The 25486-nt window shown below is 39.2% G+C and overlaps 1 protein-coding gene across 1 annotated transcript in view; it reads left to right on the forward strand.

Moving 5' to 3' along the window:
* The window catches only part of eys (eyes shut homolog), a 182577-nt gene that overhangs the window by 63113 nt on the left and 93978 nt on the right, over nucleotides 1–25486 (forward strand). The window contains exons 24-32 of the mRNA XM_080868851.1: nucleotides 4741–4837; nucleotides 5233–5340; nucleotides 6526–6671; nucleotides 13586–13757; nucleotides 14112–14190; nucleotides 14654–14853; nucleotides 18918–19042; nucleotides 19643–19767; nucleotides 20154–20367. Of these exons, the coding sequence (XP_080724977.1) occupies nucleotides 4741–4837; nucleotides 5233–5340; nucleotides 6526–6671; nucleotides 13586–13757; nucleotides 14112–14190; nucleotides 14654–14853; nucleotides 18918–19042; nucleotides 19643–19767; nucleotides 20154–20367 (1266 nt within the window). The remainder of the gene's footprint in view (nucleotides 1–4740; nucleotides 4838–5232; nucleotides 5341–6525; nucleotides 6672–13585; nucleotides 13758–14111; nucleotides 14191–14653; nucleotides 14854–18917; nucleotides 19043–19642; nucleotides 19768–20153; nucleotides 20368–25486) is intronic.

The following is a 25486-nucleotide window of genomic DNA, read 5'->3' on the forward strand; positions in this document are numbered from 1 at the left end:
CAGTGAGAATCAAAAGTAGTCTATAAATGTTAATGGAATTAACGCTTTGTTTGAAAACATAATTCCCAGCCCCTCTCCTGCTTTGTGACCAATGAGCTGACAGCACACTTATGACAATTCGAGTATGACAATTCAGATTATCTCATTGGTCGAGGAAAGGTCGCTTGCGGAGAAAATACCGGAAGACAACAGATGACCACAACAACAAGCATGGCCAACAGGGAAACAAACGCCGACACTGCGGTGCACGTCTCGGATGACAGTACACCTAAAGCTGGGCAGACACTGCGATTTTTTTCAGTCACGTTATTCAGCTCTTGCTCAAACTGCACGATTGACTCGCAGGGATTAGAAGTTTGCAGGTCACGATGCAGGGTCTCACACTATACGGCCCGATGCTCTGATGCGACCTGAGTGCTCACACTGTGCCAACATAACATGAAGGTTATAACAGAAAATCTGTCGCTCGCTCTCTCTGTCTTTCACTCACACAGACACACCACCACCATCAACTTTGCTAAATTGCTAATGAAAAACATGATCAGGCAGCTGTGATTGAGCAGCAGTGTAAATCCAACTATTTTCACTGTTGTTGTGGTCGTGATAATTTTGTGATGCCACATCGGAAAGGCTCGGATGAGCTTTCCAAAGTTCTACAAGTGCCTCCATCAAAAAATAATTAAGGCTGCTCTGAAGGCAAAAGGGGGTCCAGACCGGTATAAGCAAATATAACTAATAAACTGTCCAGATTTAAAGATTTAAAACTAAGGATTAAGTCAAAAAGCAAATGCAAAACACAACTGTCTGATTTGTAGGCCAGCATGGTGTTTGCTCACATTTTGCATCTTAAACCTTCTGTGTTGTATGAAAGACAAGGTGATAGGCTTCAGGCCCAAACATATGAATCAGCAAACATAAATGCCAAGCAGAAAGCTGTAGTCATCATGGTGAAGAGTGTTGATTCTCAGTGGCATTTGTTGTGCTTTCAGCCCTCTCACACCACAGAGTGCCATTTGATTTAATGAATTTTTCTAAGCAAAATTGCCTAACAAAGCTTTAAAGTTCAAAGCATAACCTGATTGTTCTTTTATTTGTAATTCAAGAGGTACGGTGTCATGGTTATGGAGAGTGTGCATGATATAATAAAAGTCCAAAATCTCATATTTCCCCATTATTTCAGACCATTTAAAGTACCTGTATTTGGTGCAGACCTCAGAGAGGAAATACCTGCACTCAGGCTGTTTTTTTTCCGTCTTTTTGTAAACTTCTTCATTCTGTAACATTTGGTTTCACAGCATGAAGGATTTTCCAAATGGACAGGGGGCAATGGTCAGAGTTGGAGAGGGCCAAATCTTTGACAGACCATAAAACAAGCAGTTTGTCGTTTTATGACAGCCAAAACTTACTACATATAAACATATAAACCAAAGTTAACGGCTTTAATTTGTAGATTAATCATTAAAATAAATAATATGACTAAAGCTAGAGAAACAAACAAACCATAACATCAAGAGTGTACACAGGGCCAGACATCAGTTGTGAAGAAGTAGTTTCATTTATACTAAAAGTATGAAATAGCAGCAGGTCTGCAGCAGCTGTACAGTAAACAAATTTTAAATAAACTCAGTGTTTAATCATTTTGTTCCTGCATTAGCTGTGTCGAAGAGGTGGTCCAGGTGTGTAGCAGTGGGGTAAATTGGCTGCATGCAAAGGATTTCTATTCTTAACCCACTTCTTCAAGTAACCCAGTTTTTGGTCCTTGCATGTAAAGGACCTTCAAGCGTACTCTTTTCTGTTTTTATTTCTATTCGTGTTGCTGCATTTTAAATAAATATAACTAAAATAATGTGACAGAGACTTGAAAAGAATCCAAGATGTCCAACAGTGTTCCATCAGTGGTGCGGGGATGGTTTGGTTTACAATACAATTGCTTTACAATACAAGAGTAGTGCAATTTATCACCCATTGTATTATCATGATACAGCCATTCTGTAGTACAACACAATGCAAAATGCTTCTCACTTCCTGCTGAGAAGCAAAAAGCAAGAATTGTGATATTGATCATAAAACACAGTAAAGCGATATTTTATATATAATCTTTTAATTATTTATTTTAATGACAGCTGAAAATAGCTTAGTTTGTCTTAGTTAGTTAGTCTGTTTTTTGTAATGTTCTCTATAGTTGCGATTATTTCACACTTATTTTCACAATTTTGGTTAAGCTCTAGCACATTGCATTTTTAGGGCCTTTATGAGTTTGGATACTGTAAATCTCGCTCTGATCTTGTGTCATAAATCTAAAATCCAGCCACTGACTGGCAAATTAAAAAGTGCAGTAGGTTAACTAAAACTCGTGAGGCCAGGCACAAAACTCGCAATCCTAGTTTCAACATGACAATCCTGCTCTTGGATTAAGCCACCAGTGACATCTAACATTTTGATGCATGACGGCACACAGACGCCGCTGCAGACAGAGATCGTAATCTGTACTGCAGAAACGCTGGGTTATAAAATTTTTAAATGAGCCCCTTCTAAGAAACGTTACATCAGACTGACAGAAGACAACAGTCACCAATGTAGCAGTCCAAACTAAGCTCGCTCTCTCAAAATGGAGACATTCCTCATATTTCAATTGAAATGTCAATCAAAGTTAGTTGGCTATCCACTCGGGATCACCCGCAATTTCTTCTCCTCCGAGACATTTACTGGCAGCAGCCGTGATCACATACTGTAGCTCTTGCCAGATGATGGAATGACTACGTGAGCCACGCGCCTTGGGTATCCCGCTCTGTACTCTGTCAAAGAGAAGCCTCAAGTCACTGCTTAGTAGCAGAAGATGCATTACATTGCAGTGACATTCGAAATAGTCCCCAAGGTGCTTCACCATCGCTTTGACTGACAGACCAGCATGGGAAACTTGTGCTGTCCCATAATTCACCAGATGCTCTGTGCTGTCTCTGGTTTCCTCTTCATGGATTCCTCTTCATTCATACATCCCAAGATGCACAGAGTTGTGTCACTTACCCTGCATTCCGTTTTTCTTTAGAAAATTCATTATTCATAGTGTATTTTTTTTTTCTAATTTTAAACACATTGGAGACTACAAATAATCACAACTCCTGCATCTGTATATCTTGAAGTGAAGACGAAAGAGAAAAAGGCAGTATACAGTTACCTCCTGATATTACACAGAGGACTGAAGACCCTGTATGACCCTGCTAGACTGTTTCCGTGAATTCCAAAAATAGCCAAAATGTCATATTCAATACTTTGAATGATTTCTTCCTGTATGGCTCGAGTCTCACATTTTTTAAACATGCCAGATTAAAACACATGCTCTCCTGTCTTAAACAATTCTCAGGAACCTCATCGTTGTGAACAGATGTACTTCTCTGGGCATAAAATTTACTATGTGCAAAACCCATTACAGTTCAAAAATATGTAATTCTATCTTGAAGCAGTGGGAGTAACATAATGAGACAAGAAAACAATAAGGGCACTCACACACTCATTATGGGTTAGTTATATTAACCCTTTGCTATGCTTGCATTACATTTAATTATGCTCGGCAGATGGTGCTCTGCAGGGGAAACACAGTAGTCGTTGTTGGGAGTCTGAGCCCAGAATTTTAAAGTAGCTTGATAGCAGCATTGCACAGGAAATTGTATAATTACTCTGTGCAGCTACAATGGCATATTTGTGCAGCATCTGTAGTAATTTGGATGCTGCACTGGTCTGTTATGGTGAAGGGAAAACTAAGTTGAAATAATGGCCAAAAGTATAAAACTAGGCTTCCTATGAAGGGTGTCTGAGTTTAGTATTAGAGATATGATGAGGAGCTCTTTCAAGGATGCCCAACTGGGAAGATTCCCATGCAGTCCCCGGATACACTGTAGAGAGTGGCTTGGTATTCCTCCTGAACAGCTGGAAGTGTTGGCAGGGGATATGGGGGCTTGGGTAGCTCTACTGCTTCCACAGGCTTGACTCAGATAAGCCATGGATGGATGGATGGATGCTTATACTGTACGTCTAAGCATTAGATGTACTTCTGATGTTTATAGGTGATTAAATTTCACTGCTAATGAAAGTCAGATCATGTCCATTAATTGTTTCCATACTTTTGAGCATTTGGTTAATTTGTGATCTTTTTTAATTTGTCAATTTTTTTACTTAATGAAACCCAGTCATGCATGGAGCGAATGTTAATTCGTTCAGCAGAAAACAATCTAATGGACCAGACCCAGGCCAAGCACTAGAGGAATACCTCTGGCAGGCAGAACACTACAGGCTCCTAGGCTGCCTTCAAATGTACAACAAAACATCCATGCTGATCTGCTTAGCCATGCTGGCCCTCAACCCCCTAATGAACAAGGGCAAAAGAGCTCTTGGGCTTAGCCTCTCCCTCTTACCCTAACTTAACAAGATGTCCCCCCACTCGCTCGCTTTCTCCCACACGGACAGACACAGAGACATATGCACGGTGGCACACACAGGCACACACCTCCCAAACCCCAAACCACTAACCCTCAGACCAATCTGTCTGTGGCACTAAAGTATTATTAGACTTACACACTCTCAAAGGGGAAACAGTGAGTGCTGAGAGCTGGAAGATGAGATATGCTACAGGGCTTACTAGTTCCATTAAAATGGCATTCACAGGGGCCTTTGTTATCATCGGTCCTGACGTTTTCAGGATGTAGTGGGGTTTGCTGATCCATGACCATCTCATCTATCTTTCAGGATTTGAAGGAAGTTGGTGTGAAATTGACACCAATGAGTGCAGTTCAAACCCATGCCAAAACCAGGGTGACTGTGTGGACCGGGTCAACAGTTACAGGTAAAAAGTGTTATCCGCAAACCAGCTTTTCATTTCTTAGTGGGTGAGAAAATGTCAGGAGTTTTAGTGATGAAATCTTTTTTTTTTTTTTATGGGTTTCAGAACAATATGCTTCTTCTTAGCTTGAAATTTATTTAACAGATAGTATTATTATGGTTGTAGTTAGATGAAACAAAACATGTTTGTCGTTACTGTTTTTATCATATGCTACTGTGCATGTTCTTTAATTTAGTTAAACCAGTCTTTGTCGCTGTAGAGTGTGAGCAATCAAACTAAATGTGATCAATATCAATAAATTCCTATAGATTTTCTCACTCTGTGCACGTGCTTGTAAGAAACATCTTCTATTTTCCATCAGAGACAAAATATCAATAGTAATGATTTTTCTTTTCCAGCTGTGTTTGTAAGGTGGGATTTTCTGGCCTTCTCTGTGAGGAAGATATCAATGAGTGTGCCTCTAGCCCTTGCAAGAATGCTGGCACATGTCAAGATCTTGTGAACAAGTAAGCATATATGCAATTTTTCCCCCCTTTTACTTGCATCATAACCTTTTTTCATAGCGTGTTTAAATTTCTTGCGTATGAAGGCCAGGCAGAATTAATTGCTTGATTTTGTTTTGAAAGTTGAATGATCAATAACCATTCTCCAAAGAAAAAAAAGTAGTACTATAAGGTTTTGGCAGTCCTCCTTAGAGTATTGCAGTTTATACAACGAGCTTGTCATCCTTGACACACATAAGCTGCTATTCTAAAGACGAAGAGCAAACTCAGCAGGACCACATCATGTATCTAGATTGGGCTTTACTCCACCGGTGCTTTTCTCTGCTGTGCTTAATGGGAGCCCCGGGGCTTCCAGGCTTAGTCGGACAGATGGGTTGAGAAGTCCCAGGGCCAATTTGAGTCCTAAATGGTTTGTCTCCAGTTTGTCTTCCGTCATGATTTCATTCCCATGTGACCTGGCCCTGCTCAGAGCACTCTTCTGATTGCATAGTCCTGGGAGTTCACATCAGGTGTTTTTTAACCTCACTGCCCGCCACACACCTCTGAATCCATCTCCCTGACCCAGCAAGCCATGCAAGTTCATCTATACTGCGATAAAGAATCAGACTATGCAGAGCTGCGAGACTGCAACGAGGAAAGGGTTAATTGTTCTAATAAATCAGTCCAAGAGCAGAAGAGGCTTTCAAACAAATGCGCCACGTGACAATAACTACCAATTAGCATATTTCATAAATTTGATGTGATGTAACTTGTTTACCGATGAATGATGTTTACAGCAGCACTTAGGTGAATAATTGTACGTTGCCTCTTTACCTCGTCTCCTGCGAGATCTATGGTTAGGCCCAGCGACAGCTTCAGAGAGGGATTTCAATTGAGTAAACCACATCATCGGACAGATTAAGCCTTCCCTTTAGTAACAAGTCATGAAGCATAATTTAAATTAAGTTGCACACTGGGAAACTTAATTGCCAGTTGTTAATTGTTCTGCAAAATGCTGCCGGTCAGTTGAGAGAATCACTCCAGCGCAGTTTATCTCAGTGGGTTTGGAACACACGCACGCAACTGCTGTGGGAGCGTGTGCGCATGTTTGGCTGAGGAAAAACAATTCGGATGATTTTTAAAGTTATAAGAAATTAACATAAGTGGGCTATGATTGTGTGACACATTGCTTATTAATTTCTTCTTTAGGTTCCACTGCATCTGTCCCCCTGGTTATTTTGGAACGCTGTGTGACCTGGATGTGAATGAGTGTGAAGTTTCACCTTGCCTACATGAGGGCATCTGTATCAACACGCCCGGGGGTTTCAAGTGTGTCTGTCGCCCTGGATACTCAGGTAGCTCTTTCGCCCTAAGGCGACATTAAGATCAATATAAGACTTTAAAAAGCTTATCATGCCCGCTTGTGGCTGCACGCTATTGAAGCAAGTCTGACACAGAGCTGGCTTAGTGTAAAAAATGCTTCACAATGCTTGCTTTTAATTAGCCTGCCTCGCTGTGCAAGATACAGTGCCTGCTTTTTAGTAGAGCTAACAAGAGATAAATTCATGTCACCTGTTTTATCTGATAAAAACGTCTCAGTGTCTGTTAGCTGCATTTATTTAATTTCATCAGCCTCTTCAGTCTCAGAACGCTAGTGTTGTTTTACTTCAATCCATTTGTCTTATTTTCCACCCAGACGGATATCGAGCTATTTTAGCGCACGCGCGTGTGCACACTTGTGTGCACTTGTGTGTGCGCTATCCAAAGCCGATTCCTGTCAGATACTGGGAAGATTAATTTCATTTGTCTTCCACACTGTATCATCAATTTATCCTTCCCCAGTTGAGAGAGAGGGGAAAATCTCTGAGGTATTGCTACTCTGGAGAGCAGAACCTGACACGCATGGCCCAATTCCCACAGAAGCAGCTTTTATTATTAGACCTACGCACAGCATAGTACAAGCCATTACTTTTTCTGTTGCTCTAAGCTCATCTGAGGAAACAGGGTCCCCCAAGAGAGCAAGTGGCCAGAGGATACAGTGTGGATTGGCTCAAACCAACTAGAACTCATACAAAATATTTGCTCTAGTAACATGTGTAACAGCAAAGCAACTTTTGTCAAAACGCACAAAAAAAAGAAAAAAAATGGGTCTACGATGCTACTGTAGTTGTGCTGTGTGTTCTTTTTGTTCTCGCCTTAAAGTAAGTTTGCTGTGTGAGGGTGATTCATCATGCGGTGTTTTTGCAGCCTGATTGGAATGAATTGAAATGTTATTCTCCTTTGATGGCATGATGTGTCATCGCTGCAACACTGTAATTCATTGTGTCACTTGATGGTATTAACATATTATTTGCTTTAGCCATCAGGGAAGAAAGGGGATATTTTTTGCATATCAAATGCCAAAAGTCATTTTGATAGTAACAGTTGAAGCCCCTCACTAATAAATGAGTCTGGTGCTATATCAGGTCACTTTTGTTGATGTCATTAGGCTGTAATGACGCTTTATTCCCACCTCAATCAGTACCTATGTGGAATATTCTTCAGTGCATATGTCTTTTGTAGTGAACGGGGTCTTCCTATAGTTTTGTGAGCCTTTTTACAGCTCTCATAAAAACACACGGTAAAGATCACGGAGATCAAATCTTTGCTTCTTCACGTAAACGTATTCCTCACGCCTTAATAATTTAAACTTTCACTGGATCGATAAGACCTGCTATTAAGCTTAATTTGTATATACAGTGTTATTTTCTTTCTGTATATATTGTATTAGCAAACATGCTGTCCTTTAATGTAAGTCAGTCTTGGCATCTGGCTGGATCTTTGCTGTCACATCATTATTTAGGGCATTTGGCTTAAAGGTCTCTGAATCCCAGTAATGTATCACTTAACTGTGTACAGGTGCTGTGTTCTTTATGGTCAAAGGTCATTACAGTGACATGATTAATTGGCAATCTTGTTTATATAAATCACAGTTTCTCCACGCTCTTTGTCACCTTCCCTTTTCTCTTCTTCACCCATCATTAGTGAGCATGTTCCCTTGAGTGATGGTACAGTGCAATCAGCACTTTATTACACTTTCCTCAGTCAGCACATTGCTAGATGATGATATTCTGACCCTTGCGATGTTGTTTGCTGTTAAGGCTTCAGTAAATTCTAGCTCTTGCTGGCTGGACTTGCTCCACAAAATGTTGTTGTTGCTGCTGGTAGTGTTTACTTATTAATGACACAGCATGCAGTATTGTGCAAATATTTCCAATGACTTTCTCAATGGAAGGGTATCAGTTATAAACCAATTATCTCTAACTGAATTCTTCAGATGTAGAAGTACTAGAAACTGTGTCATGTGAGCAATCAGTGTATGTTTTTCTATTTATTTCTCATAATTAAACAAAAAACAAATACATTTAATGCCTTAAATTGATTTTAATGAACCCTCAATATTAGCACAACATATGTATAGTAATATATAATCACATTGTGAGCAGTTTTTTTTTTTCTGTGCAAACTAACAGCCACAAACAAACGGTAAATGCTTTATAGTCCCCATTAAGGTTCTCAGCTTTATTTTTATTTAGTATAAACAATTTTTTAAACCCTGCTCTGTTCTGCAAGGAATGCGTCCCAGTGCATAATTACTTTTGTTTAGCCCTTATGTTTACATAATTTGAACATTAAAGTTAGGTATTGTTAGTTTGTGGGTGGCAAAGTAGTGCAGTAATTAGCACTGCCACCTCATAGCAAGAAGGTTCTGAGTTTGAACCTGACGCTCAGCTGATAGCTGATGTCTGCATAAAGTGCTGTATGTGCCTGTGAGTGTGTGTTCAGTTAATTGGTGAATCTAAAATTAGCTTTTTGTGTCTCTGAAAAACATTTGTGAACACAACTTGTGACACAAAGTTTATTCTTGCATTTTATTGAAATGGTATATCTAGCAATAATCATTAGTGTGATCATCACTTTTAATGATAGCATGAAACGATGGTGTCTAGGACGTGGAATTTTTCATATTTTTCACATTTTCACACTCACACTTTTGTATTTCAGAAACTTAAATTTCAGCTTTGATCTTTTATTTGATATTGTTTTGTATCTTCAGAGCCATAAACTGTGAATTTCCTTGCTGCTGTATAGCTTTCCTTTTGGCTAAAAGAAACAACTCATCTCTTTGGCACAAGAAATGAATCGTTTTACATTCAGTGACGAGACAAAATGATAGATTTTGTGTACAAAAAAGGCAGTTTATTTATTCTCTTTCATGAATAAACACAGGAGGCAAAGTAGTTTCTTGCTCCTGTTGTCACTTTGTTTACTTTTGGCTCGGTTTGCAAATGAAAAGCCAACCAAATGATTAATGATGGGTCAGTAGTCATTTTTCATCTCTTGATTACTGGAGGTCCCGAAGAGATTTTAGGGTTATTAAATAATCTTTTTCAACCACTTTAGTAAAAAAAAAGAACATCACAAAATCCCTCCTTGTAGAATTATACCAAACACATTACTTTATTTTTAATTCCTCTGCATAAAAAGTCACTTATGTGCACCTCTGCAAAGCAGTACCTGCTGTAATTTAGACTCCTACGAACATCATCGGTGTGTCTTCCCAACTTGCATTCTGATTTGTTGGCAGGAGGGAGTCTAATTTTGTCAGTTTGTGTTATCTGGTGTTTCCTTCCCGGCTTGAACTCTCTCTCCTCCTCTTCACGTCTTCTGTGATCTGAATGCTATTTTTGTGCTGCCTTTTATAAATAATGAATATTATCAACAGTCTCACTAAAGCTGAATATTCAGCCTTATCTTAAATGTGTCTGATTGCACAGTTTGCGTGGGGGTTTTGCCCTTGTAGACACTGGGTACTGCAGTCTCAGCATGATCAGGGTTTAAAGTATAAGACACACTTTTCCATTAGTTCAGTGAACCCTCTCAGGGGCACACTACCCAAATTACATTGCACTTGGCTTTAGTAGTCTGTAGCCAGGCAAAACCCTTTGATTTTATTTGGAATTTTTTTGTGGCTGTTACAAAAACAAGAAAATGCATTAAAAAAATAACAGTTTTGTGGTTTCTTGGTGGCTTCTCCAAGAAAAAACTGTAAAGTTTTCAATACAGCTACCGTCTAATGAAGAAATACTATAGTCATGTTTAAAGACAGGTAGCGACATGCCTTCAAGTCTGGTGTAGATGGAAGCAGCTGTTTGAGAACTTTACATATATTTAAATTGTCAGTTTGTATTTGTTTTATTTTTGTATTTTAAAGTTCCCTTTCTTCATAAGTGATTTTATTTTATTAGTTTATTGAAATTTTAGTCACCATACTTATTGTTACAGAAATAAAACTTGTATATTTATATTTTAATGGAGTCTTCTGAAAATGGAAAGTATGGGGAATATTAGGTGTCTGGCCTGGTACAAGCCATTCAGTCCCTGTATAACCATAGTGGGAGCTTGGTGCTCATAATAAGTTGGGTTAGTTTCTGGTGGGTGCTGGACTATGCTAGGGACACCTTTTGTTATGGATTCTGTCACTGATATCTAGGTGTAGCTACATGGTGAAAGGTCTCCACTTTGGTGGGCTCAGGATCCCATCTATGCTTTTTGCAGATGATGTGTTTCTGTTGGCTTCATCGGGTAGTGACCTGCAGCTTGCATTGGATAAGTTCACAGTGTGAAGCGTCTGGAGTGACAATCAGCACCTGAAAGTCTGGTCCATAGTTCTCAGCCAGAAGAGGGTGGAGTACCAATTCTGGGTCTGGTAGGCGTTACAGTACTATCCCAGGTGGAGGAGTTTAAGTACAGTATGTTGAGGTCTTGTTCACGATTGAGGGGAGAGTGGAGCATGAGATTGACAGATGGACTGAGACAATATCTGCAGTGATGCAGATGCTGTACTGATCTGTTGTGGTGAAGAGAGAGCTGAGCTAAAAGTGAAGCTATTGATTTACCAGTCAGTACACAGGTCAGAGATCCAAGCAGCGGAAATAAGTTTCCTTCGAAGGGTGGCTAGGCTTTCCCTTAGATATAGGATAAGGAGCTCGGCCATTCGAGAGGGACCGAGCAGAACCACTGCTCCTCCACATTGAAAGAAACCAGTTGAAGTGGTTTAAGCAGCTGACTAGGATACCTCAGGGATGCCTTCTCGGTGTTTGGGGCATGTTGTACCAGGAGGAGGCTCCAGGGCAGAGCCAGGACTAGCTTTAGAGATTATTTCTCTTTGCTCTTCTAGAAACACCTCAATGTTCCCTCCAGATAAGCGGTAAGATCAAAATGACCTGCTGAAGTTTAATGCAAGCAACACAATGGTGAAAAATTTGTTTAACTTTGAATGTGGTATGGTTGTTGATGTGTATCAGACAGGTTTGTTTGAGTATTTCATAAAGTGCTGATCTACTGGAATTTTCCCACTGAACTATTTTTAGGATTTACAGAGAATAGTCCAAAAATATGAAACTAACCCATGAGTTTCAGTGCTATGAGTGAAGAATGTTATCTTGATGTCAGAATTGAGCGCAGGATGGCCTTGAGATGATGATGATGCAACCGTGTGATGCTATCGTGTCAATATGGCTCAAAATCTGTGACGAAAGTTTCCAACACCTTGTTGAATCTCCGTAAGGCAGTTTTGAAGACAGAAAGAGTGACCCAACCTTTTACTACCATTGTGTACCTAATAAAGTGGCCAGTGAGTTTAAATAAGTGTTGAGATTAAGGTTACTATGAAAAGTGGTCTTTTCTGTTTATGTGCTGTGTTTATGTGTCAACCTCGGGTTAATGACTTGAGATTGCTTCTTTGATCTGATCGAGAGACTAAAAGACACTGTTTAATTTCATTTTTTTACAAAGATGCTGAAGATTCTTTATCTGTGTATCAGGAAAAGAATAATAAAGTAGTTGTTTCAGCTCTTGTTTTGAACTTTAGTTATTTAACAATCGAATGCCTAAATCTTTACTTTCACAAAGTACAATCGGACCCTGTCTTTATTGTCAGTTATGTGTTGTTTTCCTTCTTGTTTTAGATCTGAAGTTATATTTTTTTCATTTTTACACACTCCATATAGCAAACAGTTTTATTAGTCCCATAAGCCCTATCATCTAAAATCCAATATCCCCTCAGAGTTCAAATGATATTTTATCGAACGTAGAGGTTTAAAACTTAAACAACTTCAGCAAATAGCCATATTTCTGCTCCGTGCTTTGAGCCAGTGCTATTAATGCACGGTCACGAAGAAGTTAAAACCACTTTGAATTGAGTGTTTCAGAGCAAGCATTACAACTTTCAAGTTGCATATTAAAGAATAATATGGAAGCAAGACATAACATCATTAAAAAGGAAAAAAAACAACCCAGAAATCCTTATGCAATGTAAACAGCACACCCATGTTTACCATTCCTGCCAGCCTGTGATCACAGTGCATCAAAGTTTACCAAACAGATCAGAGAGAAAAAACATGCTGGTGAGGCAGCTTTATCTGGACAGTAAGATCACACTGCTAGGAAATTTTTGCATCTTCAAGGCTTTAGTCCATTAACTGCAAATTTCCTTATGCTACTTAACTTTTCCATAAGTTTGTTGACAGATTTTGCAGAAATTTGAAAATAAATGATTACTGGTCAAAGAAGAAATTACTCATCAACTCAGACAATCGTTTTCACAGCACTGCTATTCTCTAAAGCTTTCTCTCTGACCAGCCAACTAATGCTTAAGGCAATATGTCTTGACAGATCATAATTACCACAAGTATTTGATACTTTGACATGAAGTGTTCGGCCATTATTCTTGTAAATGCTCATCAAAAAACAAAGGTGAGGAGAGCTTTTGCATGTATGTCATCTATGCTATATGATGTATCTGGAAATAACTTAAAACAGGTTTAGTTTGACAGGTTAAAATTATACGTCCGTTGTGGTAACCATAGTCAGTAAGGGATACATAGTTTGAAAAGACAATATAATGCAGCGGTTGCCATTAAAGTATAAAGATGGCGTTTTTTTTAGTTTGAAATGGCAAACGGTGAGCTGTTCCTGACAAGTTTTTGTATATATCATAGATAAACTCTCTCTCTGCCATAGAAGCACATGGCAAACAGCAGAGGATTTGATATATTACATGAGTACTTGACAAAATCAAACTTACTTTTCCAATTTTAAAAAAGACGCATATTGTGCTTCTGTGTGTGTGTGTGTGTGTGTGTGTCTAACTTTTGGAGTACTGAAGAACTAAAAAATAAGTTTTTCTAATAAAACAATTCTGACTAACATATATTTCATTTCTTAGGGCCACGTTGTGAAGTTGACGTTGATGAGTGTGTTCCAAACCCATGCCAGAATAGTGGAAAATGTATTGATGCGCCTAATCGATACAACTGCTTGTGTGCGGGTGGCTTCACAGGGCTCCGCTGTGAGGCCAACATTGATGAATGCATGTCAACGCCTTGCCTTCATGGAAGGTACATATTTTCTCTCCATCATTTAAAACAGAAACACAGCAAATTGTGCAGCAGTAGCATGGAATTATTTATAATTACGCCTCTTGCCAGCACAGTGAGTGGAGACATATGTCGCATGTTGTAAAGAGCTAATGTAATGCACTTACAGGTTGTCTCAGTGGTGTCTAAATTATAGTCATTAATTCTTTTGAAGGTGAATTACTAATTCATATAGAAAGATTACATCCGTCTCTAAGGATTCTGTATGGACTATACTGCAAAAGACTTCCACAAATAAATGCTTTTTAGTTCACTTTGCACGCTAGTATAATTTTGATGAATCAATTCTGACCCTGTCTGTTGTGGCTCTCTCAGCTGTGACGATGGAATATATTCATACACCTGTCTTTGTGAATCTGGATGGACCGGCAGCAGATGTGAAACGAACGTCGATGTGAGTTGAGTGTAATTAATAAAGCAGCTGTGCGTTGTAGCGACATGTCAGGAGAATATTGTAAGCTCTGATGTGGTGTGGCCTTCGGTATCTTTAACTTTATTGACATTCCTACAAGATAAGTGAATTGAACTACCGCGATCATGTAAGCATTGTGCAAATACCCGATAAAAAGGAATTGCTTAGTCTAATGCCTAATTGATCTAAACCACAGCTTTGTGCCGGACCGTAGCGATAAAACATTGAGTTGCTACCAAGGTCTCTGCTGAATCAATAATCTGATCATCTGCATTTTAACTACTAACAATTCATTCTTAATCAAAAGGTTTTTTTTTTCATTATTTAATCACCCCTTATGAGCTTTACATCGACAAACATGTATTTTATGGTTGCATCTTTTTAAAAAGCTCTTCCTGCCACAGTGTCTCGTTCATGTGAATCTTTGGTATTTTCTCATTGACAGGAATGTGCCAGCAGTCCCTGTCTGAATGGAGGCTCGTGTGTCGATCTCATCGATAAATATGCGTGCTTCTGTCAGGTCGGCTACACGGGGAAAACCTGCGAGGAGGATATAGATGTTTGCGAAGGCGCTACTTTTAATGTCTCGTTGTGTTTTAACGGAGCCACCTGCAGTGATGGTGAAGGATCAAACTTTACATGCAGGTGAGCTTGGTCACTATTTATTTATTTATTTATTTATTTATTTTGAAGTGTTTGATAAAATGACGTTGAAAGGTCGTCCTTGGATGGAGTTATTGAAAGTTGAATGTGCAGCAGCTTTACCCAACTGAATGTTTCACATGCATTGCTTTTAAACTGACATCTAAAACCACCGTACCCAGATTGTAATCGACCATTTGCTAACCCCCTCGAGTGAATTGCACTTGACCTTATTATAGCTATACAACCATATCAAAGCGTGACAGCCCTGGCGAGCTTTGAATTTCTCTGATGATTTGTGTGTGGCGCTACTGAAAGGAGTATTGGACTGTGTGTTTACATACTCTAATGTTACCTTCAATCATTAGTGTCTCTGGCTAACTAGCGCACCATCGAAGCCAGAAAGCTTAAGGGAATGGAGCTTATTGAACCGCTCATGGACAGTGGGCAGGTTAAATATCTCAAAATATTAAATTACATTTCTGACTGTATACATCAGCATCAAGATTTTGCTGATCTGTGAAAAAATAAAAAAAAATTAAAAGTATCTTGTCTCAGAATAATAGCGCTGCATTACATCTGTTCTGCCTCACAGTGCAGCGGTAGAAAATGAATCATTACTTTTTAATTGCAGGCATGTCATCCCTGGAGTGATGAAGTGTATCTGAATACAAGGTGTATGTAGTAAGAGTGTGCCGATTTGACACAGCCGCTCCCTGAATGCCTCGCAGTTAATTACATTGTCTAACCTTTCGCTGATGTGCTGCTATATGCTCGCTGTCATGATTTATGTGACAATGACAACCACAACTCCACATATGTTGCCGCACTTTCTGAGCGTTATATTGAGGTGCTGAACTGCAAAATGCCTCGCCGCAGCAGTTTTTACGACGCTCCCTTCATTTAAGGTTTATTTGCATATATGTTGCAAGGAGGCAATGCATATCGTGCATTCACAGATAAATGTGCACACTAAGGGCAAAGTTTGTCTGTACACCCACTTCTACTTATGCAGAGCCAGGCTGCTTTATTACGAACACGTCTGCTGTATAGAACTGTACAGCTGACCTGTGGGTGTGCAGAATAACATGAAATATTATTCCTAGCCAAATCCATGTGTTAATGACATAAATGTGTTAATGTGTGCAGCGTCTTTTTTCCTGAATGTTGTGTGAAGCTGCGGGTAAATATTAAAGTCAAAGAAATGAGAAACTCTGATGCATCGCCATCTGACCTTAAACTGGTAGGAAAGGCATCTGCGAAAAGGACTGTACCTCTCTTTGCTCAAGGTGTAGCTTATCCTGTGCATTTCACCACCTTAAACAATTACCACATGAAAGTATTTTGCATTTCAATACCCGTAGGCTTATGCAGGTCAGAGCTGTCTGTTTAAAAAAAACATTTCAAGAACCAGATTTAATAATTGTCTGTTCCAGCCAAGGCCTTCTTTTGGTGTTAAAAAGCTCGTGTCGGGATTTACTCAACAGATGCTGTGACAATATTTGTAAGAGCTCCACAACAATTTGGAAGGAAAGTATTTAAAAGACTCACACAAACATGATTCATTAAAGTTTATGGCATGCAGTTTACTGCAAATTGCACTAAATTTAATGCCGGCAATAAGAGTGTCTTGTTTTGTGTCTGATTTGACTGTGGTGCTCGTCATTAGGAGTGTAAATTTCTCTGGAGTGTCAAGAGGCAATGGTGTCAGAAGCAGTGGATAATTGCCAGGGATGGACATCAAAAATAGAATGATTCTATTGCGGCTGCCCCTCATTGATCTGAATTGCCAGACTGCTTCAGAAGAGAAACATGAAAAATTTGCCTACATAGTAAGATTTTGGTTTGCAGATGACTTCTTGGGTCGGGTTTTTTTGATCCGCTAATTTCACCTGCAGAACATTACACTCCAATCTAAGCAGTTTTGCTGTTGCGTACTAATGCTAATTTGCCCACCTGAGCAAGTTAATTTGAGTCTTCCACAGTCAATGTTTTGGAAAGTCATAGGATTTAGAGCTTAAAGCTCCAATGTTTTACCACCACATTCACAGCTTTAAGCCATCCACAGGTGTATTTCTGAGAACACCTCCCCACGGCATTTAAAATGAGTTAAAACTTACTATATCACAAAAGTATTAGAAACAAAAAGTGTTCGTCTGAAAGGGAAACCCCTGCAAATATTCAATAAAATCAGCCACAAAAGTAACTCTATCTGCAACTTTTAGTTGTATAATTGTCACTTCCAAAGTTAGCATGTGGATTTGCTACAGTTGTTAGTGCATTTCCAAGCGTATTTTGTTTTTATCTAGGGTTGGGGTGGGGGTTTCCACTTGAATACAAAGGCCTTGATTAGGCTAATACACTGAATGATGGGCTTAAATATTAAATCAGTCATGCAATATTTTTTTGTCCAAAGTACCTCTATTACAGAGGGTTGTTATATTTGCATGCTATGTGCAAAGTGGTAAGCATCACTTGTTCACCTGCTCAGGAAATGGGCTTCAAAACCACTCCATTCTCTCTGTAATGATGGTCATCCAAGAGGTCACGCATTAAACCGTTTGCCCATTTTCTACTGTTACATGATTACATGGACTGGGCTTTATAGACAGCAGTTTGTAACAGAAGAGCCTCGTAAACACAACATACACTTGTTAGCATCCACTGAAACAGTTTTCAGTGGATGCATAACATTTTCTGTTATCAAATTTTTTCCCAGAGATGTTGAGTGGGTTTGAGGTGTGGCGACTGTGAATTGGGAATCCATGCGAGTCAGCAGACCTTGGGCTTCCTTGGCCCGGGGTAGCTTTGATGCACGATCTAGCTCATTGTTCATCTGGAAAATGACTGCTCTTGTACAAATCTTAAAGCAAGTAGAGATGACAGCCGCAGAATTGAATGTTACCCGTCTTTGCTTGAGGTGTAGCTTATCCTGTGTAATTAGCCAAGTCAAACAACTACCACACCTTCATATTTTCACTTTGAGTATCTGTGGATGTTATGCACTGCAGCGAGTGTTTTGGATTCTTTAGGAACCAAGCTTACCTCGACCAAGGTTATGTTTTTGTAGCGGGATTACTTGGCTGACATCATACAAGCCTGTCCACTTCGTACACTTCCTCACAACTGACATTCACTCTAACTTGTTTCCATGGGAGAGGGGATTATTTTATTATTATTATCACCAGAGACTGACATATCAGATCAATGAATCTAAACAAATACTATGATGTGCAGCCATTACACACAGTGGTTATGGTGGAGTTTTAGGAGTGGTGCAGTGAAGCAATTTTGAGGACCAAATGAACAACCTATTACATTTTGGTGGAGATCCCGATCAAGGGGTACATCGTGAATCTTTTTTCCTCCTGTTTTGCCCCTGTAATTCTGTTATATAAGCAGCTTGTGAGCAGAAATCTCACTCATCTGTTTTTGGGCCCCCCGACTGCTCGGGGGCCACCAAATGCTGACAAACATTAGATTTGCTAAAACTCCCTAAACAGACCCACTTAGCTAAAACCAGCTGTATCAGGATGTGAGTGTGTTGCAGACTTCTAGTGCGAAATATTGTCATTCTTTTTTACTGTTTCCCTTTTATTATTGTGGAATAAATTGTTATTAATCAACATCTCGGTGCTGGCAAAGGGTCTCCTCTGTCACAGTGAGCTTCTGGGTTTATATAAGAAATTAATGAATACTTGTGGAAAGTCCGGGTTGATTTCATCTAACTATAAACAGCATCTTTGGCAGTCAGGAGTGTGCTTCTTAAAGCAGCCCTATTATGCTCATTTCCAGCATAATGGGCCGTCTAATATGCTGGAAATAGGGTGATTCGTTCTATATAGGGCTTTGGTTATTACTATGATGAGTACAATAGTAGTTTGGTTTATTTCTGTTTCACTGAAATGCACAAAGTTGTATTTTTCTGTTCAAAACTGTAAAATTTTGAAAAAGTTTGATAAGTAATAACAAAAGCAGTTCTAGGATACAGCGTGTCAAACCCACAAGCAGGAAGTGACAGCACTGTGAGACAGCCTCACAGGTTTTAAAGTATGATGTTTTCTTAGCTGTCCACCAGGTTTCACGGGGGATTTCTGTGAAGTGGATGTTAATGAATGTTGCTCAGCTCCCTGCCACAACGGAGCAGTTTGCCAAGATCTTATTAATAGCTACATCTGCCACTGCAGGCCAGGTGAGTCACTCAGATATCCTGTGAATTTCTCAAATCTTTTTTTTTTAAATGAGGCAACCAAAGCATTTTTTTTTCCCTTTTGTAAGACCTTTTGCAGGCAACCTTTGTAGCTCATGAGCAAGATTACTAAACTACAGCCTTAAATAAGACGTCATGTTTTAAAGTGAACTAAAAGCTAAAAGCCTTTTTTTCTGATAGGTGCTAGAGTCCAGTTTACTACATGAAAACTACCTTAATACTTCTAAAATGCACATATTTGATTAAAAGAGACTGCACAAACTGCCACTTAAGGTTACCCTACTGCCTACATAGTTTCTGTACCTCAAAGCCATTCAAAAGTCATCTCCTTTTTCTCCAGGGAGAAATTTGTAGTCATACAGTACTGAAAAAGACAGTGATAAAAAGACGATACTGCCTTGGCTCATTAAAATGTATGTGACATCTTACTCTTTAGTGAAAGCCTTTTCTTGTCTATGTATGTGTGTGAACCCAAAAAGAAGCAAATCAATGTAAGAGAATCTGATTGATATTCACTTCAGAGGGTGGAAGTGGGAGAGCCTGGGCTCACCACGGCACTCTGTGGGCTTTTGTTCTTGGCAGGTTGGACAGGCCTTCACTGTGAGGATGACATTAATGAGTGCCTTCCACAGCCCTGCAACCAGGGGATATGCATTCAGAATGATCCAGGCTATGGCTACACCTGTTTCTGTCGTCCTGGATTTGTGGTGAGCCTCTCCACCTTATCCTTTCTATACGTTGTGGTGTTTCTCTTTTTTTCCCCCATTAAAAAGCTACCATCCTGCACCTTCAGCTCTTGAATCCTTTTACCACTTAGATTTCTTTATTGTTTATGCTCTAATCATTTTTCTCTGCATTTTCAATGCAGGAAAAGTGAATGCTTTTTAAAAATGCACCACTTCATGTATTTTGTAACTGCTACACTGTATGGGCAACTTGAATCCTATAAAATAACCTGACTTTGTTGGTTTATTACTAGCATTTGTTTTTAGTTTAAACCGTCTTGTTTTTATTACATAATAGCACTGTCTTTTATTATTTAAGCTGTAAACATTACATTCCACTTAGTATCTCCACATCTCCACATACACAGGGGAGTAACTGTGAGCACAACTATGATGATTGCCTGCTGAATCCGTGTCCAGAAGCATTTTCCTGTGTAGATGGCATCAACAAGGTCAGCTGCCTGCCTCCTGTTATGGATCCTGTTCCCTTGGCGACTGCAGTCGAGAACATCACTCGCGGCTCCACACCCAGAGTGCCGATGCCGACACTCTTCCCGGCACCAGCAGCTGAGGGGTCCACAGGTATGGACGGCTCTGTGCATTCATGTGAGGACATGCGGCGGCGGGAGTCAGTGAAGATGTAGAATTTATAATACTCCTCCTCATGTCAGAGAGAAGTGTTTTCCAGTCTGCTACATTTATATGACAGCTCTAATTACAAGCTACTTTTCAGATAAAGATTTTACATAAACATAAGACACAGTAAGTTTATGAAAAATGCATCGCTAAGGAGCAAGCCAGTGGTTTCTTATGCGTTTTAGATAGTAGGAGTTGTTGATACTTCCCTCACATAGCTGCATGTAAATTCATCCTTAAGGATACAACATGAAAGTCTAAAAACTGAAATGTATAATTCTGTTATTCATTTAAAAGGAAAAAAAAAGCTGCATTTTCTTCTTTCCTGTCCCATTAATCGTATCGCAACCCCTCTCATTTGTCATGTGACCCTGACTCAAGTGAGTGGAAACTGCAGAACAGTCTTAACCTCTTAACATATACACTCACCAGCCACTTCATTAGGTACTGCCTTCAGAATTGCCTTCATTCTTCACGGCTTCAACAAAGTGCTGGAAACCTTCCTTAGAGATTTTGCTCCATATTCACATGATAGCATAACACAGTTGCTGCAGATTTGTCAACTACTCATCCTTGATGTGAATCTACCACATCCCAAAGATGCTTTGTTGGATTGAGATCTGGTGACTGCCGAGGCCATTTGAGCACAGTGAACTCAATATCATCTTCAAGATACCAGATGTGCACACTTATGATCGGAAAGGGATGGACATGGTCTGGAATATACTCGGATAGTCTGAGAAATTTAAAAAATGTTCAGTTGGTATTAAGGGGGTGAAAATTACACTACAACACTACCAGCCTGAACCGTTGAGGACCGGATGGATACATTTTTTCATGTTATTTACAGCAAATTCTGACTCTACCATCCGAATGTCACAGCCCAAATCGAGACTTATCAAACCATGCAACATTTTTCCAATCTTCTGTTGTCCAATTGGACAATGCCAGTGGGAATAACAGCCTCAGTTTCCTGTTTTTTGCTGTCAGGAGTAGCACCCATTGTGGTCTATTGCTGTTTCAAGGTTTGAGGTGTTGAGGTGCATTCAGAGATGTTTTTCTGCATACCGTGGTTGAGTTACTGTCACCTTCCTATCAGCTTGAAGCAATCTTTCTATTCATTTTTCTTTGACCTCTGGCATCAACAAGTCATTTTCACATACAGAACTATTCCTCACTGGATGTGTTTTCTTTTTCGGACCATTTTCTGTAAATCCTAGAGATGATTGGGCAGAAACATCCCAGTAGATCAGCAGTTTCTGACTTATACAAGCCCATCTGGCATCAATAATCATGTCACATTTGACTTAACTAAAATTGCCTTTCTTCCCTATTCTGATGCTCAGTCAGAATAGGGTCGTCAGCAGGTCGTCTATACATATATACATGCCTAAATGCACTGAGCGCTGCCATATGGTTGGTTGGTTAGTTATTTGTGTTAACAAGCAGTTGAACAGATCTAGCTAAGAAAGTGACCGGTGAGTATATAATAAAGTGATTCAATGTAGAAACGTATTATCTCAGTAGAGTGGAAGGAGCTGCTGAACATTTAATTCATTTCTTATTTTTACATGTGATCTTATCTGCAGGCCTTACTTATAGTGAAGTAATTTGACACTGCCGTATTGCTTTTTAAAATAAAAGTAAAATATCTGAGTACTCCTCTGGGCTCTGATGGATGAAGATGGATGCTGCAGTATCCTAATAATCTTCAAATGCAGTTTAGTTGTTTGTGAAAGTCAAACGAACAACTTGAAAGGCTGTAAACATTTAGAGTTTCCTTTTTTGCTTCTGTTCAAATTGGTTTCTAATCTTCTGACTTTTTGGTCCTAATGGTAGGATTTTTATTTATTTATTTATTTTTAGGATGGTTCTACGTACTTTTCTTGTGGCTCTTTTCATAAAAAGAACCTCAACTCCATATGATCGTGAGTTTTATTGTATTATTTTATATTTAGAGCTCAATGCACAGACTCAGATATTACGCATGGAATCTTAATGGCAGTTCTACTCAAATATGGCAGTGTATCAACTTAAATTAGCACTTCTCAATCGAGTCATAGCTCCCATTACTATGCTATTACTTCCATTAACGTTATGTCTTTTGAAAAGTGACATTAAATTATTTAAAATGATAAACCATTACAGCAATTAATTTGTACTGATGGTTGGTTTTCTGACAAATTACAAATCTATCCTTCCCTTGTCCTTCCTACCAAACACAAGCTTTGCCAGTTTCCAATGCAGGGAGACTCCCACTAAGCTGGCACTCCAAATGTGATTTTTAGAGTCTTTGGAACATAGCAGGCGATGATATATTTGGTTTGATTTAGAGCTTGTTATACTTTGTGCAGCTGTGGTGGAAAAATAAATCCTGCTGAAATCTAGTTCCGCATTTGCCACTGAAGTACCCTTTCTATTTTTATTTGAGAACAGTCATTTCAAAGAGTAACAAGTCCAATCATTATTTCGGGCTATATCCTTTAACACTCAAATGATCGACACAGAACACAATGTGATATATATTGTTGGTATTGGATTCAGTCATCTATGTGAGGGGAGGAATTCGGAACACTGGGCAGATTGTCACTCTGTGACAGATGAGGTCTGTCTCCCTTTGAAACTGTTCACAGAACTGTAAAACACACCTATTGAACACAGACAAGCTTGAACCAATTTGGTGCGGCACTCTGAAAATCACTGTGGGCCAAACATAATGGAGTCCTCCCTGCCGCACCTGATCCAGCCCTCGTCCCGTGCGTTAGTTTGGAAGGGGTTAAATGTAAACACCAATCAGCGGTGGAGAAAAAACCAACCCGACCACCTCTTTTACATGCGATACGTGCATAATGAAGGTAAACAAGTTTTAAAGTAAGGGGACCCAGAAACTCACGAGTTTATCTAACTAGGTCACCATCTAAACACATGCAGTGCCCTTGGTGATGCTTGAAATAGACTCAGACAGTGCTCCTTTAAACTTAAAGCTACTCCCCAAACCTCTCAAATATATGAAATCAATGGGAATTTAAATATAGAGTGGATAGTGAATTTCCGGTAAATTAAACAACCTATTAATATTGCCAGTAGATAAATATATTCATCTTTATTTTGATTTAGTTCAGTTTCAAAGCAGTACTAGCAACAAAAAATGAATAAACCTCCCAGAATGAGGTGATTGTCTTCAGGGTTTTATTTATTTATTTATATGTTTTTCCCCCTCTCACTCCACGTGCAATGATGAGCTCCACAGTATTTATTCTCTACAGTGTGAGAACTGATGAGAATCTAGAAAGGACACTGCTGGTGGAGGGAGGCTTACTGCCGCTAAGCCACGATTTGGTTGACTTTCCTTGAAGTGATCACTACAGCACAGGTGAAGCTGTTATCTTTTCCTGCCACATGTAGCAAAACTGAAATTACTCAAGTTCCTCAAAATCAACTTGATGAGTGAAAAGTGAATCACTTCAAACATGCAGTGCCTGTCTCGAGGCAGTCACCTTGTTAATCTTCCTTTTAACGCACATGCATTTGTTCTCAGTGCCACGCGTTTATGTTTTGTTTTTTGGGTTGGTTTTTTTTTTTCTCAGTTTGTTTGTAATTTAGATGACGGTGCATGGTAAGTACGCCTATAACTATTCTGATATATTCAGTGACACAGCTTTGCCAGTGAGTCATATTGACACTCACAAGATATGCAGAGTTATGAATATTCATGGAGGAAAGGCTCAGTAAGATGAAAAAGGCAGTGTCTGAATTTATCATTTCAACTCTAGTTTATGGCCTCTGCTTCTGTACAGTAACTGTCAGTGCAGTGCATTGGTGTAATTGTATCTGTTATTTTTAAAACCAGACAACACAGATATAATTAGACACTACATTTAAAAACGCATTATATTTAGGAATTATTCTCTACAGGATTCATTTATTGTCTACAGTGTAAATATATTCAGTTAAGTCTTCTTGTATTAGGTATATTGAATATAAGATATTTTCAGCCAGTTTTCCCAAGTACACAATGACCTTTTTTGTTCCCTCAGGGCTCTGAAATTGCAGAGGTCCTGGAATGATCCTCAGCAGTATTATATCTCTGTCCTGTGACAAGTTCAATCAGTCAGTCTATTACTTTAGCCAATAAATCAGGGACCAAACAGGACTTATATCCTGCCTTTTTTAAATAAATGGGACATTAGGTCTATATCAATTAATTCTCACCGCCCAGAGTCTATCCTCCTATTAAGTGATCTTAAGTTCACATTTACTCCAAATATATTTTTCTAGTTGAATATCTCCTGCTTTAACCTGTCTGGCTTCCACCTACACTTTGTGCTGCAACATGGCGCTCCACCACTCTATGTTACATTAAATATGACTCATACCAATTTTCTAACCTCCTTTATGGTCATGTATTAAGACGGGCCCTAATTAAATCTGATCTCAGAGATTTGTATCAACCAATATTCCCAGAAGTGGCAAACTGCTTGGTCAGCAGTAATGTTAACTGTGGGGTTTTTTTTTTTTTTTAAAAGAGAAACCTAGTGGTGCATTATCAGGATATGAAAGTGAGAAAATATAAGATAGTTTGCATTGTGTACATATACTATTTAGATTTAGCATGACTGGTTACTTGAGGCATTCGCATTAAAAACCCCAAAAAACATCTGGTATGAGAGTGTAGGGTAGTGGTAAAAACAGGAGACCTTTGAAGGAAAAGACTGAAGCTAACTGCTAATGAGGCGTGATACTGCCTCCTGGCAGCAGCCTCAGACTGCATCAAAGACTACATCAGACTAAACAAGGCTTTAAAATTAATGAATAGCTTTGTCTCTGAGGGGTAATTTTCCATCATCAGCATTGGCAAACCCTATTGTCAGGAATGAAGCAGTAGACAGCACCGCATTGTTGCTGCATGCATTTATCCTCATTAATTCACACACCGCAGTAGGTCTGTTCCTTATAATTCCTACTTTATGTTATCGTGTGTTTTTCCTCAGGGTATTGGCCATACTTCTCTTGAAAGAAAATGGAGGTATTTAGGTTAGCTTGTTTGCCAAATGTCCTAAGGGGC

This window comes from Rhamphochromis sp. 'chilingali', assembly GCF_963969265.1.
Source record: "Rhamphochromis sp. 'chilingali' genome assembly, chromosome: 20".
Lineage (NCBI taxonomy): Eukaryota > Metazoa > Chordata > Actinopteri > Cichliformes > Cichlidae > Rhamphochromis > Rhamphochromis sp. 'chilingali'.